Raw genomic sequence first — 22068 nt, 5'->3', positions numbered from 1 at the left:
CCATGAGATCACTTACCCAAATCTTCGAAGCAATGATGCCTTAATCTCAACGGAGAGCTCCAGAATGCTCTTCTTTGATCAATTTACCTTCGGGTTGGAGAAATTGCAATAGTTAATAGGGGAAGAGAAATTACCTTTGGGTTTGAGAGAATCTAGGGCTTTTGTAGATCTCTGAATGACATCTGAGTGCTCCATTGCTCTTCCTAGGTAAACGAGAGAGAGAGAGAGATAGAGAGAGAGAGAGGGAGAGGGAGGAGAGCTCATTATTCAAAGGGAGTCCAGAGAAGAAAGCCCAAAGAGTAGAAACAAAAAATAGAAAAAAAGGTAAGATTAAGCACAAGCTCATCCTCCTTTGCCACCCGCTTCTTCATACGGAATTTTTGAGCATTTTGCTTGTTTTGCTCTTTATTGAAAAATGTGCAATCATCATTTAAACACTTACCAAATGTATCCTGATCGCCCTAGGCCATTTGAATGGTTCTTTGGCCATAATAGTTACCTTTCTTCACTGATAATTTCCACTCATATCTACAGGTCATACAATAAAAAAAGTATCACCAATTTACCAATTGCAAAATAAACTAAGGAAAATAACATTTCACAATTACTAATATTGAACCCTCATATTTCCTTCATTTTCCTACCAACCATTGGCCTTATTAGGTTACACTGCAACATAATGCGATGGCAAACAAGCCACGTAGTTCCATTGATAGAATATTAGTGAGTATTTTACAAGCCATTCTCCTCCTTTCCATATATCAACCTAATTATTCACTCCAACATATATAAGAGCTTCTCATTTGGTTAACATCAAAGGTGCAGCAAGCACCGCAAGGATATCCCCTCATCAAGTAATTGAAATGCTTTGTTTATCTCTGCAAAGGGTAGCTCATGTGTTATGAAACCATCTAGATTGATATTAATTTCCTGCAAGCAATTCACAAAAAATTGATAAGGAACTTGACTATGATTAGTACTGAAAACAACAGTGAAGCGTATATAGTAGCAGGACCCCTTTCATGCACTTGTCGACAATATTTGGCAGCTCGGACTTCCCTTTGAAATCCCCAAATACACAACCTATGATCCTCCTACCATCAAAGAGCTCCATTGGATGCAATGGAAGCAATCTGGGAGAGAGATGGATCCCTAGAACAACCGTGAACCCCCATCCCTATAAGAAATGTAAACGAAAAGCTCATTTATATTATAATCTTTTAAAAGCAATGCAGAGAAGTGCTAAAAGTTTGGTGTTCGAATAACTTTTCTAGACTAAAATTTACATCATGCGTAGATACAAAAGCTTCCCGTAGCACACCCAAATTTCCAGTGCACTCAAAGCTGTAATCAACGCCTCCCTTTGTCATTTCCTTTATTATCTGTGAGATAAATATTGTCACCTGTTTGTATTCGCAAAAAGATTGATAATTGTAATAGTAGGCATGTTATAGAGCAGAGAAGGAAACCTTTAGGACCAACAAAAAATTTTGTTCGAAAAATTTTATTCTAAAATTTTGCTTGATCAAGAATTTATGAAATGAAATGCAACTAAATCTATAGAACGGCACTTTGGTAAACATTATATCCAACTACTTTATCAATGGCAAACAATTTTAATCGAGTAAAATCTATTTATCATAGTTACATGTATTCCTCTAAATATTTGGGTTTGGGTTGCACAACAATGGTTGATAGTAGAGAGAAGATGAATTGGATTTTTAACAAAGGAATCATGATAATGTAATTGTATTACAATGTCCATTATTATGTTTCACTCATATGGCAACTTTTGTTAGCACTACATAATGTATCTAAAAGGTACATATTTAGAAGGGCTTAATTATTCTTTGCTCTCATGTATTTTGACTCTATATCACTTTGCTCTTCCTGTACTATAAAAGCGTACAAATACCCTCCTATACTTTTGAAATACTACAATTAAATCCATCTGTTAGCATTTCGTGAGTTAAAACTCACGTGACAAGCACGTGAACGATAGATTACTTACATATAGATGAAATTACTTTCATGTTGGTCCAAAGAATATGTTTTAGATAATTTTGCCCTCATCTCCTTTCTTGGATGAATTACAAAATGGCTTTCACTCTTTCTTTCCAGCCCATTTCTTTCCCCAAGCCCTAAGTTTCTTCATCCTGTTTTTCTACATCTTCCCAACAACATGACTATTACAAAGCAAAAAAAAAAAAAAAAATCTGCATCTTTTTCCTTTCTTTGGACTGCAATAAACTGAATCAACAATTCTTCATTCATCTTTCTCATCTCTTTGTTGGCTCCTTCCATGGTAGATAATTTTTTTTAATCTCCATAATTTATAATTCTAGCTTATCAATCCTCTCTACATTTTGGCCAAAATCCTTAACTCTAAGAGATATAGGAGGATCAATCCAAGAAAAGAAATCATAAGAGTTTTCTTTTTGCACATACAACAAATCTAACATTTGATTAAAAAAATATATAATAGGATATGCAACTATCTATCATCTACCTTAAAACGCATGCAGCCGAAAAATCTCCTCCCCGAGTTGTTCTCAATGTGAGAGGTCTTAATAACAACTCTTACTTCACAATGACAAAAGACATCTTCAAGAGAGGAGTATTTGGTGTTACTACTACTTGTGCTCGAAGCCATGTTATTGGAAAGACGTAGAAAAACAAGATGAAGAAACTTAGGGCTTAGAAAGAAAATAGGCTGAAAAGAAAGAGAGTGGAAGTCATTTTGTAGTTCATCCAAGAAAGGATGTTTTGTGTCTTCTCCAATGTTTGAGTGCTTTGACAACCTTGAGAGGAAAGAATTCAAGGGATAGGAGTGACAGGAAGAAAAGTGGAAGAACAAAGGGAAGAAGAAGAGAAGAAGATGAGATGATAAGGTGTCATTCTCTTTTCTTTCCTCTCTTATATGGACAATGTGGGCGATGTAACCGTGCAAGTAGAGTTGTCCAATCAGTGGTAGGTGACGGTAAATATGTAATTTTATTTTTTAGCTAATAAATCATAATAATGCCGTACAACTACAAAGGGATAGAAAGGTAATTTTATGACTTCTGTTAACGGCGTCTAAGGGGTTGTAGTATTTCAAAAATATAGAGGGATATTTGAACGCTTTTATAGTACAAAGGTACAAAATGATACAGGGTCAAAGTATAGGAGGGCAAAGTGTAATTAAGCCTATTTAGAAGTAATAATTTGCTTCCGTCCAATATATACTATGCAATTCCTACTTAGTTTTTGTTTTACTGAAAATTATATTAAAAATATCATTTATTTTATCTTTATTATTATTCATACCATATCATATAGATATTTATTATTCAACCATACACTTTACTTTTCATGCATCAAAAACAAACTTAAAAACTTATAGTTACTATATAAATGGTGGAAATTAACTATAGATTTAAAATAACTTTAATATACCTAAGTAAGTTTCTTAAAATTAAGGTAAAGATAAAGAGAACCAGACTTTGATGTCAAAAAAGAGATGTCATAAGTAGTTAAAAGTTATAACTCACAATGTTTTTGAAGTATAAAAATGAAAAATCGGGATCAAATAATAAATATCTATATAGTAAGATTTGAATAATAATAGAGAAGAAGGTATTTCAAATATATTTTTCTATTATTTATGTGTTTTCTTATTAGAAGTAATTACTGCAGAATAGTTTTTGTTTAACTCTTTCTTTTAGGTCAATCGCGTAGGCAAAAATATGACTTGTTTGATTAGACAAAAATAAATGAATTTGTCAATTTCAATCCTACCTCATTTGCAGGTTTGCTGCACTCTTTTGGGTTGACAAAATCCGTGATGCCCATCTCCCGGCCTGAAATTTGTCAAAAAATATCTCCACTTAACCTAAATCTAACAACAGATAATTAAATAAAAAAAACTGACACTTTTATAAATAAAAAATTAAAAAAAAACCCAAAATGTTTCTCTTTTAATTTTAAAAGTTGATCCCTTTCATTATTTATCTTTTAAAACTTACTCAAGCACATTAGGATTATTTTGTAAATATGGTTAGTTTAGCTCATCTCTATACCAACTACCAGTAAAATAGTTAACGATAGGATATTTTTAAAGCAAGTGTTTTTAATAAATTTCACTTCAAGCAGATGTTAGTCTATGTCAGGAATTAATATTAGTCACAGATCTAAGATTCAACAGTCTGGCATACTTTATGATATTTGACGTGGTATAATTAAAAAGTAAACAGAGTATCATGTAATTATTTTTGCCCTGTATTACTTGGTAACTGATACTTAATAGCAAATAGTGAATTTTTGCTCCGACTCTAAACCTAAATCGGATTAGTCATATGCCGATTTGGTTATCTACGTCAATCCTTCGGCAAGTCATATGCTAATTTGGTGCTTAATATAGTTAGTCAAGGTAAGACAAATATAGATTAACTTAATAACTAACTGGTGCTCTCGATTCACACGTTAATAGATTATTGAAAGCCATACCTTTGGCGAATTTATCAGGGTTGATGTCAACCCCAATGATCTGAGAGGCACCACGCAACCGTGCTCCTTCGGCAACCTATAATATGATTTTTTTTTTAATTAGAAAGATGTAAGCATGGAAAGGGAGGAATAATAAATTGCATTTCTTTGGTCTTTTAGCTAAGATTATTATTGTAATATATTCCTGACCGCAAGGCCAACAGCACCGAGCCCAAATATCGCCACGCTTGAGCCCTTTGTCACATCGGCCGTATTCCACGCAGCTCCCAGACCTGCTTGTTTTAAATAATTGAGGGGACAAAGATATATCTCAAGAAACAAATCATGATCCCAAAAAGTAATTCAGGTTACCATATTTAATTTATTTTTTATAATTCTTGGCTTAGTTATCGTACATCTCCTGCTCTAATATATATATATATATATATATATATTAACTTATCAATCACTTTAACAGTTCAATATACCTTACGACTATCAAATAATGCAACAATGCAGATGCAAGCATCAGTAGGGCCACCCTAAGTCTATTATTGGAGTGAAGAGCCGGACAAAGCATGATGCAACTAGTCATTTAACGGAAAATAATTGAAGATCAGAATTTCTCAGTTTTCACGTATTATTCGAGAATGAATGAGAGCCCGTTTGATTTTGTACTGTCTGGTTGTTTTACCTAAAGGTCAAAACTTTTATTTGGCTGGTTGTATACTGTTAAGTTGTTTAGGAGTACCTTAGAGGTTGAAAGATATGCATTTGAAATTGTTTGATTGTTAAAAATAGGATTAAAAGTACAAATTGAGGATATGTTATGTTAAATGATAGTGGTCGGATAGAGTAGGAATAATATAATAAGAAGAATTTATTACCTATGTCCTCTACTGATCTACACTCTTCATGACAGCATATGTATCACTCGGAAAAAGCATATGCAATGGTAGTTCCAACGTATAAAATTCATATCACGTGGGTTGAGAACAATGCTATTGCGTACCTGTGGATATACCGCAGCTAAGCAAGCACATCTTATCAAGAGGCGCCTCTGGGTTGATCTTAACCACACAAGCGAAGTCAACAACGGTGTACTCCGCGAAGGTGGAGGTGTTAAGAAAATGGTACACCGGCCGGCGCTCTCCGTTCCTGCGATCTACTACCGAGAATCTCGTCCGACCATCGCCGACCATGACACTCTTGAAAGGGTTCACTCGGAATTTATTGCACAGGTTCGTCTTCTCGGAATGACAGTAGGCGCAGTCGCCGCACTCTCCGTTGAAAATGGGCACAACATGATCCCCCTCCTTCATGTCCTCCACTCCTTCTCCCACGCTCTCTACCACTCTATACATATCCATCGAGAAATTAAAGATGCATATAGCTAAATCTTGGTTTCCAAATAATTTACATAAACTAATTATTCATCTTAATTTCATGACTCCTTACCCGGCTGCCTCGTGGCCCAGAATCCGCGGAAAAGCACGTTGCAGTTCGTTCTTAGGCACAACGATAAGACGATCGATTCATAATAATATATATAGATATATTTATCACTACACCAAAACTTTTGTAGTTTAGATTCAAGAAATTGTACTAATAAATTCTGATACCTCGCCCTTCCAAGCACTGAGATCAGTGTGGCATATGGAAGCAAAGAGGATCTTGATTCGGACCTCCATTTTGTGGGGAGGTTCGACTTCCACGTCTTCTAGAATGAATGATTCTCCGGGAGCCCATACAACAGCGGCTAATTCACAAGATGAGAAAAGAGGTCGGATTATTAAATAAAAATCACAAGAGATTATCAACAATGAATCAGTAATAAGAGATTAAATTACCTTTGCACGTGATGACTTTGGATTGTGCACTGCTTGTTTGTTGACCATTTGAAGTTGCCTCGGAAATTCCTTCCATATCTCTGTAGACAGGAGAGGCTAGACAATCGTTTGGAGGTAAGAATGGAGTACAGGAGATGGCTCTTTAGGTCGTCTTATGGACGTACTAGTAGGAAAGGAATCGACGCTAGCTGTTTGAAGACTATATTAATTGTTTTCGTTGTTCAACGCAGTAATAAGAAACTTTTAGCATAAGAATATTTTATTTCATGACGCGAGCACCGAAGGAAACGGTATAGACCCTGATTCTTTAACCATAAATTTCTCCTTTTGCATTAAATATAAATGTCTTCAATATAATTATAATTTTTCTGTCTTAACTAAGAACGACACTATTAACCTAATAAAACATATTAAAAATAAATAAATAAAGATTAACTTAATATAGTTAAATATTACTTAATTAAGGTGCTTTAGACAATCTTTCTAATTTTCGACGGAATTTTAAAAATGCTCGTAAAGATAATATATTATTCAAAGAAATAAATCTTTCGCTATGAGTGATGATCCGAAACTTAAAGGTTGTTTACAAAAAAGTTTTAATCCGGCTTTTAAAATAATTTCTCGTCACACAATTAGAATAGATGTTTTAAAATATTTTGCTAAAGAAAAAGAAAAATTAATTTTATATTTTGTAAAACTGAAATTTAGAATTTTTTTTACTAGTGATATTTGGAATTCATACCAAAGTCGGTCTTCTATTTATATAATGGCACATTTTATTAATGATAATTAGAAAATACAAACAATAAATCATTTCTTTTGGAAAGCTTGATGAGAGAGTTATACTATGAATATCTTTCTTATACTATTATTTAAGAGTTAACAAATTATAATATCCAAAATAAGGTTTTTTTCTCTCTCTCTTGATAATGCTTCTAATAAAAATTCCATAATTTCTTAATTTTTTATGTTTTCTTTCTTTACTTTATAATAGTGAATTATTACATAATACGTACATGTGTTATATTATAACTTTAATTATATAAGGTTGTCTAAAAAATTGTTGAGATAATTTATAAAATTAGAGAAATTATACATCTTTTAATTATAAATATGTGTAAAATGTGTGAATTAAAAGCTAAATGTTAGAATTAGTACTCGAATATCAAAAAGCTATAATTTTTTATGTGTTTTTAGATATTAATAATGAACAAGAATGTCCTACTAATTTAGAGTGGGAAAATTGATACGACTCAGTCCATATTGGCTCCATTCGCGACATTGGGTTCATTGGGATGAGCCTATTTATCTAGTTAATTTTTGTTTGAAGAAATAAAATAATTTTTGCCAGGAGCATTCGAACGCAGGGACTGCATTCGAACGAGCCATGTGAACTGATAGGTCTACGGAATGAGTCTTTCAAGATTTGGATTTACTATAGAAAGTAATCCGTGCAACTGAGGAAAAATATTTACCACATATTTTTTCATAGTAAAAAAATTATGAAACCAAGTGGAATCGATCCGTAACTCCCTGATCTACGTTTTTCGTATTTTGATATGATCTCCCCTTAGGATAATGTTTGATCTATCCGTTTTCATATCTAGACTGGCACAAAACTTTGACAAGGAATCACGGAAGATGCAGCCATTGGATCAATGTGAAATTTTGATATGTTTATGTATCCCTAGAAAAGAGATTTCCAACAAATCTAATTTGAGGGAAATTAGACGGTGGAATCTTGAGATATCATCCGAGAAGTGGAGATGGAAGGATTATTGATGATGGAAGGGGTTAGGATAAGGTGATGGATAGATTGGAAGAAGGGGGAGGAGTGGGCCGCCCCTAAGAGACTAGGGTGAGTGGTCGGTCGAGAGAGGCTAGAAGTGGCGGCCTCGGGAAATGAGAGAACGAGAGAGAAGAAGAAAGAAGAAGACTAGGGCAAAACTTAATTCATTCAATAATAACTCCTTGGTTGCCATCCACACCTTTAGAGGCTAACCAAATAATTTAAATATGGCAATTATTAACCCTAGAAACAATAGATTTTTGCGGACCATGTTCGAATGCACTCGAACGCACATTTTGCGTTCTCTGTATATGCGAACCTAATGCAGGCGTTCGCAAGCGTGTTCGAACGCGCTCTACCCGCATTCGAATACGATATACAGAAAACTTATTTTTCTATAAAATAAATACTAAAACAAGAATAAAAGACACCCCTAAAGTGTGTCCATGCTCGAGATGATATTGGTGAAGTCCGAATCATATCAATCCACCACGCTTCTACAACCTTGTCCTCAAGGTGTAAAATTGGGAAAGCGATCATTGAACTATGACTCAAGCTCCTCCATGACTCGATCCTCTGCACTGGTTCCCCATAGATCTGAAAATAGAGGAAGGGTGATGGGTTACGGTACCAAAAGATAGGCTACGTAACGATTCCTTCAAGATCTAGATGTATTACTGGAATCAGTCTGCACAACTGTGGTAAAATATTCGTCAAATCTTTTCCAATAGTCAGAAAATTACAAAACAAAGTGGATTAGATTCCTAGCTTCCTGATATGCAACTTTCGTGTTTACGCCCTTCGTAGATTCAAACTGCAGCTAGGACGAAAATATGAAACAATGCGGGTGATGGAGGTGGTGACGGGTGGAGTGGATGCTAGGGTTATGGATGGGTATGGAGATGAATGTGGATGGTGGATGTGATTAAGAGATATAGACGAAGGGAACGAAGTGGTCGAGATCCCAAAGAAGAGGGTGACTCAACAGACAAGGGAGATTAGAAGCTAGGAGAAACCTTGCCAACGGTAGAGGTGAAAGGATGGTGAAGAGGGAGGAGGAAAAGAGTCTAGAGAGAAAATATGAGGCAAGAAATAAAAAATCCAATAACATAATGAAGTTGGATGCTATCCACATATTTATAGAGGCTAGCCAACAAGTCCTAAAATAATATGTAACCCTAATTCTAGAGGATTCCCGTCGATCGTGTTTGAACGCACCAAAAGACGTTCTCTGTATGTGTGAATGCGATGTAGTCGTTCGAACTCGCCCGACCGTGTTCGAAAGCACAATATGCGTTCTCTGTATTTGCGAACTTGATTTAGGTGTTCGCAAGGGTGTTTGAATGCGGGGCTCCTGCGTTCGAACGCAACCTACCGGAATTTTATTTTAATAAAAATAAACAACTAATGTAATAAGAAAATATCCTAACTAAGTATATTCGCCTACCATGCTTCCCCCACCTTGCCCTCAAGGTGAAAAGTCAAAGAAATGCTCCAAAATGTCAGTCTCCAACTCCCATGTCGCCTCATCGGATGGCTTGCTAAGCCACTCAATTGAAATCTCCATCTCTAATCTGGTACTATGTCGTCGTCGGCGTCTAGCAAGTACATGAACTAGTTCTACAATCTCTATCTCCTCCAATGACTCCGGTAGAACTGATCCAACGATCTTATGATCTCCAATGTGCTCCCTCAACAATGAAACATGGAAGACAGGATGCACTCTTGACCTCTCTGACAGCTCTAAACGATATGCAACCGGACTAATATGCTCCAACACTCGAAACAGACCAAAGTAGCGATGTGCTAATTTTTGGTTACGCATCGGACGTAAGGTCACTTGTCGATATGGTTGCGCCCTCACAAACACCCAACTACCGATGTCGAACTCCTACTCCCTATAGCTATGATCATAAACTTCCTTCATGCGGTTTTGAGCAAGTTTAAGATGAGCACGCAACCTCCTCAATATGGCGTCTCTATCCATCAACGCTAAGTCCACCTCCATCCGGTCTGTAGATGCCATTAGATCATAAGCGCGTAACGTCGGAGCCGTACATCCATACACCACCTCTAATGGAGTCATGCCAATGCTGCTATGGTAGACAGTGTTGTAAGACCACTCCGCTCACGGTAAGAATTCCAACCATCATCTCGGCATCTCTCCAACAAAGCACCCCAAATATTGCTCAATGCCTCAATTAACCACCTTGGTTTGGCCGTCCGTCTATGGATGGTAGGCCGAACTGAAGTTCAATCGAGTCCCTTGCAATCTGAAAAACTCCATCCAAAAGTCGCTTATAAATACACGATCACGATCCGAGACAATTGTGCGTGGCATTGCATATAACCAAGCAACATCTCTAATAAAAATTTTAGCCACTAACTTGGTTGAAAACGGATGTGACAATACCAAAAAATGCGTATACTTGCTCAATCTGTCAACCACCACAAAGATAATGGAATAACCATGTACCAGTAGGAGACTTTCTATGAAGTCCATAGATATGTCTTTCCAAACACGGTCCGGTATAGGTAAAGGCTGTAATAATTCGGCCGATTTCAATGTGGTTGCCTTGGTCCTTTGACAGACTTCGCAAGTACAAACAAAACTCCTCACATCCTGTCTCAATCCTAGCCACGTGCAACTCTGAGATATCCTCTTATAAGTCCTCAAAACACCCTCATGACCAGCCTCTAGAGTTTGGTGGAAATGCTCTAATAATTTCTGCCGCAATCCATCATTTGCAGGCACCCGAACGCATCCGCGGTCCAGCAGCAAACTGCTTGGATTTTCCAACTCTAGAGTCCGAAATGTAGTTTTGTGCACATCCGTCGGGTGAACTCTAATTTGATGATACCCGGCCCTCAAGTTAAGCTTACTAAATATAGTCGCCCCTGCAAGCTGGTCCAACAACTCCTCGATAACAAGAATGGGATACCAGTACTTGACGGTAATAGCATTTAGTGTCCGATAGTTGACACAAAAACATCATGTCCCATCCTTTTTTTGCACCAATAGCATGGGGGATGAGTATGAGCTATGACTTAGTTGAATGAGGCTTTGCTTTAACATCTCGACTACTATTTTTAAGATAACTTCTTTTTGCACATATGGATATTGATACGGCCTCACGATCGCCGGTGTAGCATCAGTTATAATCTTTATGCGATGCTTCACCGCTGTCCTCGGTGGCAACTCCTATGGCTTCTTAAATAGTACAGAAAAGTTATCTAATAAATTAGACAATTCAATGGTAGTATCTGAACTCATTTGAGGTTCATCTTCTGCTGGTCCTAACTAAAGAAGATAGGCCAAATCATATGCGCAAGGTAGCCTGACCATAGGCTACATCAGAGGAATCGGCGAAGACGGAACATCATCAAGCCGCACATTTTTGTTTCTTTGTTTAAATTTCATCCACATGCTTCAAAAATTAAATGTGACGGGTCCCAAACTCTGTAACCACTCAGTGCCAACGCCAATGTCCACTCCTCGCAGCGCCAACGGATAGAAGTCCACAATGATGCCGTGCCCTTGCACCCGTATACCGACCTGGTGACACAAGCTCTCCGCCTTAAGTTTCGTGACGTCTCTAATAGCAACGTCAAATCCCGTGGTCAGTTCGGCATCTAAACCCAATCTCCTCACTAACATCTTATCTAGAAAGTTGTGTGTACTCCCCGAATCAATGAGGATGTGCACACAATGCTTTTTAACGAGTCTGTCTACCCATAACGTCCTTAGCGCAGAAGTACTCGAATATGCATGCATCAATATTTCAGCTTGGATATCTTTCTCCAAGCCCTCCTCAACAGCTTCCTCATGGACCACCTCTGGACACTCTCCATCATCAACAACCTCATCATCCTCCTCAAGATCGTCGATAAGCATCACACTCCCGATCTATTTGGAACATCGGTGACCGGGGGTGAAACATTCATCACATCGAAAGCAAAACCACTTCGCTCTTCACTCCTCCACTTGGGCAGGTGTAAGAGTTCGAACAGGGGATCTATTGCCTCCTCTAACATTAGAAGAAGGTCTCAAAAGTGGTCGTGGTCTAGTGCTCGTAGTCATTGTTTTTGAACCTGTAGAATTTCCAGGCAGCGTTCTAGATGGAAATCGCCCATCTCAGTGTGCTCTCCATAGGTCTTTTTATTGATGTTATTTTTCTCTTTTCAACCATTAATGGAGATCTGAGGTTAACCTGCTCTGGTACAAATTGATGGGTTACGGTACCAAAAGATAGGCTACGCAACGATTCCTTCAAGATCTGGATATATTATAGGAATCAGTCCGTACAACCGTAGGAAAATATTCATAAATTATTCTCTAGTAGTCGTAAAATTGCCAAACTAAGTGGATTAGATTCATAACTTCCCGATCTACAACTTTTGTATTTACTCCATTCACAGATTCGAACTACAGCTGGGACGAAAATATGAAATAATGCGGGTGATGGTGGTGGTGATGGGTGGAGTGGATGATTGGGTTATGGATGGGTATGGAGATGAAGGTGGATGGTGGATGTGATTAAGGGATATAGACGAAGGGAATGAAGTGGTCGAGATCCCAAAGAAGAAGGGTGACTCGACAGACGAGGGAGATTAGAAGTTAGGAGAAACCTTGCCAACGGTAGAGGTGGAATAATGGTGAACAAAGAGGAGGGAGAAAGTCTAGAGAGAAGATAGGAGGTAAGAAATTAATAATCCAATAGCATAATAAAGTTGGCTGCCATTCACATATTTATAGAGGTTAGCCAACAAATCCTAAAATAATATGTAACCCTAATTTTAGAGGATTCTCGCCGATCGCGTTTGAACGCGCCTGATTGCGCTCGAACACTCCAAAAAACGTTCTCTGTATGTGCGAACGTGATGTAGGCGTTCGAACTCGCCCCATGGTGTTCGAACGCATGATATGCATTCTTTGTATTTGCAAACCTAATGCAGGCGTTCGCAAGGGCGTTCAAACGCGACCCCTCCTACGTTCGAACGCGATCTACAAGAATTTTATTTTAATAAATATAAACAACTAATACAATAAGAAAAGATCCTAACTAAGTGTATTAGGTTGGTGTTGAAATGGAAGCAAGCTCACTTGTGTCCGGTTGGCGCGAAAGGGTATTAGCCGCTCAGTTCTCGATCCCCTTTTGTAGACTAGCTCGTAGTCATACCCAAGGAGTTTCGTGACCTATCGTTGTTGTGTTGGGGTGTGCACACGTTGCTCCATGAAGTAGGGTAAGCTATGCTGGTTCGTGCAAATAGTAAACTATTGGCCAATCAAGTAGGGTCGCCATTTGGTGATGGCGTGTAGAATTGCTAACATTTCGCACTCGTAGGTGGATAGTTGTCGCGACTGGTTCAACAATGCCTTGCTCATATATGCCACAAACTTGCCCTCTTGCATCGAAACAGCTCTAATGCCCTGAAGCGTCGCATTCCACCATGAAGGACTTAATGAAATTCGGTAGAGCCAAAACTGGTGTGGTAGACATGGCTGTATTCAATGCTTCAAAAGCCTCTATCGCCTTCCTCATCCATTGAAACCTTCCTTTTATGAGTAAGGAGGTTAGCAGGGCAGTGATCTTGCCGTAGTTGGCAACAAATCGCTGGTAGTATGCCATCAACCCAAAGAATCCCCTCAATTCCCGTTGATTAGTGGGAATCGGCCAATCCACCATGTTTTTGATCTTACTTGGGTCGGCTTCCACTCCTCTTGTTGAGATTATGTGACCCAAGTACTTTACTCGTGGTTCACCCCAAAGGCACTTGCTCATCTTGTCTTTCAACTGGTTTAGTCGCAAGATATTCAACACCTCACGCATATGCTACAAGTGTTTGCTCCAAGTCCTGCTATACACTAGGATATCGTCAAAGAAGACGAGCACATTATGATGCAAGAGCGGGAAAAAAGGTCATTCATCAGTCCTTGGAATGTCGCCGGTGCGTTGGTAAGTCCAAATGGCATGACTCGGAACTCGTAGTGGCCATTGTGAGTCTGAAACGTCGTTTTGTGCACATCTTCTCGATCAACTCGGATTTGATGGTACCCTACTTTTAAGTCAAAACTTACCGAAGTAGGCTGACATTATTAGTTCGTCCAGCAGCTCCTCGATCACCGGTATTGGGTATCGATCTTTGACGGTGATTGCATTCAAGGCTCGATAGTCAACGCAAAACTGCCACCTCCCATCTTTCTTTCGAGCCAACAACATCAGCGATGAATAGGCACTCCTACTCGGTTGAATGATCCATTGATCTAGCATCTCCACCACCAATTTGCTGATCTCCTCTTTTTGAATATATGGGTATCGATACGGCCGAACATTTGCTGGTTTAGCCCCTGGAATGATATGTATGCGGTGATCATGCCGACGGATCGACGGCAGTCCTCAGGGCTCCTCGAAGAGATCCCTGAATTCCTACAGCAGCTCTTATATGTCAACAGATATTTGATACATTTAGTTATGGTATTTTTTTATTACATTAGTTGTTTAATTTTCTTAAAATAAAATTATTGTAGCTCACGTTCGAATACGGAATAGGTTGCGTTCAAATGCTCTTGCGAACGCCAGTATTAGGTTCGCAAAAATAGAGAACTCAAAATGTACATTTAAACGCAGTTGGGCGCGTTCAAACGTCGCATTCGAACGCCCTTGTGAACGCTTGCATTGCGTTCGCACATACAGAGAACGCCTTTTGTGCGTTCAAACACGATCGGGTGCGTTCAAACGTGATTAGCGGGAATCTTTTAGAATTAGAGTTAATAATTATATTTTGGCGTGTTGGCTAGCCTCAATAAAGGTGTGCATGGTAGCCAAAATTATTATGCTATTGGATTATTGATTTCTTGCCTTCTATATTCTCTCTATTCTCTTTACCCTAATCCCACTCCTCTCTCATCACCAACCTACTACCTATAGTGTTGGCAAGGTCTCTCTTAACTTCTAATCTCCCTCGTCTATTGAGTTCTCCCTCTTCTTTGGGATCTCAACCACTTCTTTCCCTTCGTCTTCATTCCTTAAATAATATGAACCATTCACCATCATCAAATATAACCCTAACATCCACTCCACCTGTCACCACCACCATCATTTGCAAAATATTATATTTTCGTCTCAGTTTCAGTGCAAACCTGTGAAGGGCATAAATATAAAAACCGTATATTAGGGAGTTATGGATAGATTCCATTTCATTTCATAATTTTTTGACTACGAGAGAATATTTGGTGAATATTATTCCTCGGTTGCGCAGAGTGCTTTCTACAATAAATCCAGATCTTGAAGGAATCGTTCCGTAGACTCATCATTAGTATCAGAGCCTATCAAATTGGTATCGTAGACCTTATCATTGGGATCAGAGGATATCTTTTGGTACCGTAGACCCTATCATTTGGTATTAGAGCTAGGCAAACCTCAGACCTCCATTAATGGTTGAAACAAGGAAGATGACGTCGACAAGGAGACTAATGGAGAGCACATAGATAAGGGAAGACTCAACCCACAATAACCCTAATCGTGAGGCTGATTCATTTGAAGCGACCACGGTAGGACTAAGTCAACCAACGTCCATGGGTGTGAATATGGGCTTGACGGATGAACTTAGGGGTATGTTCCAAACATTGCTATATAGAGTTGACACCATGCAGAATGATCATAATGCTTTAAAGGAATATGTCATAAATCAATCGGTTTCATCATCTCCTCGACGACGACCGGTGCCTCAAGAGGGACCAGCAGTGGGACCACATTGAATCGATACCCTATAGGTCCAGGTCCGACATGTTAGTGTCAATGATCCTCTTTTACCTATGTCTACAGATCATCCTCCACCTCCGTTACAAAACCCAAGACCGGCGGTGGTGGAACTCGAGAGGCGAGCGGCACTCGTGCGCTTCGTCGAAGAGGAGGATTAGCACTTTGAGGATGAGGCTGATCCCTTCGGAGGTGGTGATGGATTTGTTTGAGGATATAGAGAAGGAGATCAACATACGCAAAGGTTCAGACCTGAACCAAGGATCTTTCGTGAACCCGACAATGCTATTCGGGGGAGAACCTGGCAAGCTTTCACCTCCAAGGAACGATATTGCATTGGTATAAATCGGTTATTCATGGTGGAGGATTTATTGGTTGGGCTGACTTTTGTAGGACAATTACACACAGATTTGGGACAGCGACCTATGAAGATTTTGCTGCCACATTAAACAAGATGGTTCGGAGGACAACTGTATTGGAGTACCAAGCTGAATTTGAAAGAGTTAGTAGTCGTTGTGACCCACCTTGGCTCGAACTGACATTGATGAGCACATTCATTTCAGGGTTGCAGGATAAGATACATGCGGATATTCGTGCTCTTTGTCCTACCACTCTTGAAGAGGCCTTTGAGAAGGCAGTGAGGATGGAGCAAAAATATAAGGCTCTCAAGATGGTAGCAAAAACAAGTTAGGGAAACCAAGATGGACGGTTTGCGCTTAGAATGCCAGCTGAAAATTTTACGAGTTCAAAGACAGCGACTACGAGTATTAGACCACGACCCCCTTTGAGACCATCTTCCGATGTTAGAGGAGGCACAAGACCCCCTGTTCGAACTCTCACGTCTGTCCAGGTGGAGAAGCGAAGAGCGAAGGGTCTTTGCTTTTGATGCAATGAACGTTTCACCCCTAGTCATCGTTGTTCCAAATCGATCGGGAGTGTGATGCTCATCGACGTCTCGATGAGGATAATGAGGTTGTTGATGTTGGAGAGTGTTTAGAGGAGGTCCATGAGGAGGCCATTGAGGGTGTGGAGGAAGATATCTAAGCTAAAATATCGATGCATACATATTCGGATACTTCTGCGCCAAGGATTTTACGAGTTGACGGACTCGTTAGAAAGCATTGTATGCACATCCTCATAGATTCTGGGAGTACACACAACTTTCTAGACGAGATGTTAGTGAGGGGATTGGGCTTGGATATTGAACCGACCACGAGGTTTGGCATTACTATTGGAGATGACACAAGCTTAAGGCGGAGAGCTTGTGTCACCGGGTTGGTATACAGGTGCAAGAACACGACATTATTGTAGACTTATATCCATTGGCGTTGCGAGGAGCAAACATTGTCTTAGGTACACAATGGTCACAACTTGGGACCTGTCACTTTTAATTTCTGGAGCATGTGGATGAAATTTAAGCAAGGAAACAAAGATCTATGGCTTGATGGCGTTTGATCTCCGCCAATCTCTACGATGCAGTCGATGGTGGGGCTGCCATGTGCGAGTGATTTGACCTATCTTCTACAATTAGAACCAGTAGGAGACGAGCCTCAAATAAGTCCAAATACTACCATCGAGTTGTCTAATTTATTAAACAAATTTGCTGGGCTGTTTGAGGAACCAAAGGAGTTGCCACCAAGGAGAACGTCGGATCACCGCATAGATATTGCGCCCAGGGCTGAACCGGCGAATGTGAGGCCATATTAGTATCCACATGTGGGAAAGGAAGTTATCTCCAAGATGGTAACTGAGATGTTGAAGTAAGGCCTTATTCAACCAAGTTATAGCTCATATTTATCGCCTGTGCTATTGGTACAAAAAAAGGATGGGATATGATGTTTTTGTATCGACTATTAGGCACTAAACGCTATTATCGTCAAGGACCAGTATCCCATTCCAATTACAGAGGAGTTGCTGGACGAGCTTGTAGGGGCGACTATATTTAGTAAGCTTGACTTGAGGACCGAGTATCATCAAATTAGAGTTCACTCGGCGGATGTGCACAAGATTGCATTTCGAACTCTAGATGGGCATTACAAGTTTCAGATGATGCCTTTCGGTCTCACCAATGCTCCAGCTACTTTTCAAAGTATCATGAATGATATATTTCGGCCTCTATTGCGAATGTATGTTTTAGTATTCTTTGACGATATTTTGGTGTATAGCAGGACTAAATTGGAGCATTGGCGGTATTTGGAGGATGTGCTGAATTTGTTGAAGCAAAACCAACTGAAAATCAAAAAGTCCAAGTGCCTATGGGGAGTACCACAAGTAGAGTATTTTGGCCACATCATCTCAGCGGAAGGTGTAGTAGCAGATCCTCTAAAGGTAGCATGTATGATCGCTTGGCCCACTCCTACTATCATCACAGGACTGCGATGATTTTTGGGGATGACCGGATATTATCGCCGTTTCATCGTCAGGTATGGCAAGATTGCTGCTCCTCTTACTTCTTTGTTGAAGGACTCTTTTAGATGGACAGTGGAAGCCACTATAGTCTTTGAAAAACTAAAAATAGCAATGGCGACGGCACCCGTTTTAGCACTACCGAACTTCACCAAAGAGTTCATTATGGAATGTGATGCGTCGGGAGTTAGCATAGGAGCTGTACTAATGGAAGGAGGACGTTCTATTACCTTTTTTAGCAAAGCTTTATCACAAAAATCTCAGCAATTATCAACTTACGAGAGAGAGATGTTAGCAATTCTATATGTGGTGACAAAGTGGAGGCCTTATTTGATCAGTTTGCGATTCATTATCCGAACCGATCAAAGGAGCCTTCCATACTTTATCGGACAGTGTATACACACTCCGGCATAGTAGAGATGGGTCACAAAATTGCTTGGGTATGATTATGAAATTCAATACAACAAAAGAAAAGAAAATAGAGCGGCAAATGCATTATCATGCCAACCGAGACAATGGTTGGAGTTCTTACCGTAGGTAGAGTGGTCTTTTTCTAGCCATTGGCACCTTCTCTCAGCTCCTTCATTCCACTACCCAAGTCTTTGGTCGTCTTCCTCTAACTCCTAATCCCCCTCTTCTATAACAACTTCTCCCCCTTCACACCAAGGAATTAATCTAGCACTTATCTAGCCATTGAAGGGCTATCAAGCTTTGGTTTAACTAACCTTCGGTCACTGTTTAGCCGATATTTCAAGATGTAGCCATCTAAACCTTGTGATCTTAGATTCATTGGAAAGCTCTTTTCAAGGGCGACAACATATACAAATTTTAGAAAGATCCAATAGCTAGATCATCCGCATATTCTTTTGAAAGTCACATCCTCAATCTACTCCAAAATCGTTACGGATCGGATCAAGCCGATTCGTAACAAAAATGTATAAAAATAAAAGATTATTTGAAAACATCTTTTAATATTACTAATATGTTGTCAAGCTCTTTACATAATATTTTACAAAAAAAATAGAAACTAAATATGCTAAATATTTGAAAAATTTTCTTATTGGTTTTGGCATTTTATTAGAACCTCAACTTAAAGAGACTAATATTTTTGATATTCATAATGGTTTATATGAGATAAACAAGATGATTATGTTTCTCATGTTGTAACTATTAAAAGTTATTTTGAAAGGTTTTTTTTAATGATTATTCTATTATATATGGTTCTTTTTTCTCTATGCCTTTATCTTTATTATTTCTTCTGAAAGTGGTAGTACTAAAAAGTCATTACTTGCTCAACTTAAAATGAGGAGAACTTCTTCATCAATGTTAGGGGAAATCACTTGAAGCATATTACAATCATTTTGTAAGAGAGGATAAAATAGATACTTTAGCATGATGAAAAATAAATAAGACGAGATTTTCAATTATTGCGACCCGTGATATATTAACCACTATGTCTACTGTATCTTTGAAATCTGTTTTAAGTACAAGTGAGCGGTTGATTGATCGACATAGATTATATTTTGGAAAAGATGCAATTGGAGCACTGATGTGCCTATAAGATTGATATGTTGCCGAATCTAAATGGCAAGAAGATATTCATTTTGCAAGAGAAAATATAGGATTTGAGTTTTTAAATCTCAATGAATAATTTTATTTTATTTATCTTTTATCATTACCGGATGTATTATGAAAATAATAGATAGACAGGTAGGTGCCAACCTAGTTGGTTTGTGCTCATTCTATAGTGTTGCAAAAAAACTCCTCCTATTTTGGGTGTAACTATCTGTTTAATTATGAAATTTTTTCTATTGACTCATTTTTTTAACTATTTTTTTATAACTTCTCATTTATTTCCATTTTCTTTGTTTCCAATTTTCCATTTACTTCATTTATTTTTTTTGTTACGAGTTGTAGTATGCAATTGGGTCAATAATAATAGGCTTAATTACACTTTGCCCCCCATATACTTTGACTCAGTATCGCTTTACCCCATTGTAATATAAAAGCGTATAAATACCCCTTTAGACTTTTGAAAAGCTATAACTAAACTCATCTATCAGCCTTCTGTAAGTTAAAAGTAAAGTGCGAAGCATGTGAATGGTAAGTTATTTTCAAATAGACTAAATTACCCGCACAAAGGTCAAAAAAATAATTCTTAAATTTTACCCCCGTCTCCTTCCCTAAATTGAACTAGAAAAGGTTATATGCCTCCCACACTATCAAGTTCATCCTATCCCTCTTCGCCTCCGTGTTCAGCATTGAATTCACCAGTGTCGGCAACCCAAGCCAGAACATAGGCGCCGACACCGGCAAGAGCAGTGACCTCACCGCCCACCTCAATTCACCTAATTGCTCCCTGTAGTTCGTAGAATTGGTGGAATGCAGCACGTGCCCATGGTAGAGGAATCAGATGATATTGGACTCCAATAAGGATGTTTCGCCAAACTATGCATCCAACAACCAAAGCAATTAACTTTTGTTGTACCCTTCCCTAATGGCGAAAGAACCAAAGTGGAAAGGACTAGTTTATACAACTAGGCACAAACCGGTAGCGTTTAGATTTTAGCCTACATAAATTCCAAGTCAAATTCTCATTAAGAAATCTCTAGGTTTTCAATTAGAAAGATGAGATACATGATATACTGCCTATTGTGATCTTGGTTTTAATGGGGAATAATAGGGTGTAAAGGAGAGTAAAAGATGGGGAAAAAGTGGGCCTTCCCTAAGGGGCTAGGGGGACAAGCTAGTCAAGGAGATTATAGGCGGCATAGCCATGGTAGGAGAGAAGAGAGAGAAGGAGAGGAGAAGATTTAGGGAAGAAACTCAATTCATTCAATAGTAATCGTAAGGTTGCCTTTCACATATTTAGAGGCTAACCTAACAAGCAAAACAGTCAAAAGATAGCCCTAGAAATAGTGCAGATTCACCAATCGCGTTTGAACGTGCTAAATAAGTTCTTTGTATTTGCGAATGTATGTAGGCCTTGAAACAGGGGCGTTCGAACACGACATCGAATGTGCTAAACACGTTTTCTATATTTGTGAACGTATGTAGGAGTTCGAATGCGACTTCCCTGGGTTCGAACGCGACAATCAGAAAAGTTTTTATTCCAGAAAGAAAATAAAAGAAACTCAGCTTGAGATAACTAGGTCCAATCCCAATCATATCAATTCGCCATGCTCCGCCACCTTGTCCTCAAGGTGTGAAATGAGGAAAACGATCAATAATATCCAACTCGTTGGACGGCTTGCCAAGCCACTCCACCAGGATCTCTATCTCTAGTCATCTTGCTCGCCATCTCCTAGCCAGTACACGAACTGGCTCTAGAACACTCATCTCTTCAATCAGCTCTAGTATATCTAACCCCACCATCTGGTCGATGCCTACTCTAGCCTGTAGCAAGGACACATGGAATATGGGATGCACTCGCAACCCCTCCAGAAGCTCCAATCTATATGCGATGGGGACAACTTGCTCCAATACATGAAATGGCCCAAAGTAGCGGTGCACCAACTTTTGATTGCGCATCAGTCTCAACGTCACTTGCTAATAAGGCTGAACGTGCACAAACACAAGATCTTTGACCACAAACTCCAACCCGCGATGTCGGCGGCCGTAGATTTGTTTCATGTAGTTTTGTATCGATGTATAGGTTACGGAACAATTCCTTCAAGATCTGAATTTATTGTAAGAAGTAGTCTACGCAAATGAGAAAAAATATTCACAAAATATTTTTCCATAGTTGGAAAATTACGAAACCAAGTGGGATCGATCCATAACTCCCTGGTCTTTA

The 22068-nt window shown here is 38.8% G+C and overlaps 1 protein-coding gene across 3 annotated transcripts; it reads right to left on the bottom strand.

Moving 5' to 3' along the window:
• Positions 1-670: 670 nt before the first annotated feature.
• Positions 671-6494, bottom strand: LOC140761616 (alcohol dehydrogenase-like 4). Of its 3 annotated transcripts, none has more exons than XM_073099033.1 (10): positions 6318-6494; positions 6090-6226; positions 5926-5975; positions 5480-5823; positions 4678-4760; positions 4489-4564; positions 3781-3842; positions 1287-1403; positions 1016-1177; positions 671-930 (listed from the first exon to the last, which is right to left on the bottom strand). In XM_073099033.1, exons 1-10 carry the CDS (start codon positions 6391-6393, stop codon positions 814-816), a joined length of 1224 nt encoding a protein of 407 aa, XP_072955134.1. In that variant the 5' UTR covers positions 6394-6494; the 3' UTR covers positions 671-813. The 3 variants fall into 3 exon arrangements, with proteins under 3 accessions (XP_072955134.1, XP_072955135.1, XP_072955136.1); XM_073099034.1 differs by having other exon boundaries at positions 1287-1382; XM_073099035.1 differs by lacking the exon at positions 1287-1403.
• Positions 6495-22068: the final 15574 nt, after the last annotated feature.

Source organism: Typha angustifolia, chromosome 6 (genome assembly GCF_048772165.1).
Source record: "Typha angustifolia cultivar Huaian chromosome 6, ASM4877216v1, whole genome shotgun sequence".
NCBI lineage: Eukaryota > Viridiplantae > Streptophyta > Magnoliopsida > Poales > Typhaceae > Typha > Typha angustifolia.
This window is presented reverse-complemented; position numbering and strand designations above follow the sequence as displayed.

What these genes read in the sequence shown, in the direction of transcription:
- LOC140761616 (XM_073099033.1), bottom strand. Translation starts at nt 6,393, where the DNA reads ATGGAAGGAATTTCCGAGGCAACTTCAAATGGTCAACAAACAAGCAGT. An exon ending in CAAAGTCATCACGTGCAAAG is followed by an intron (nt 6,227 to 6,317) that starts GTAATTTAATCT and finishes CTTGTGAATTAG; the next exon opens with CCGCTGTTGTATGGGCTCCC. An exon ending in TCGACAAGTGCATGAAAGGG is followed by an intron (nt 931 to 1,015) that starts GTCCTGCTACTA and finishes AATTGCTTGCAG; the next exon opens with GAAATTAATATCAATCTAGA.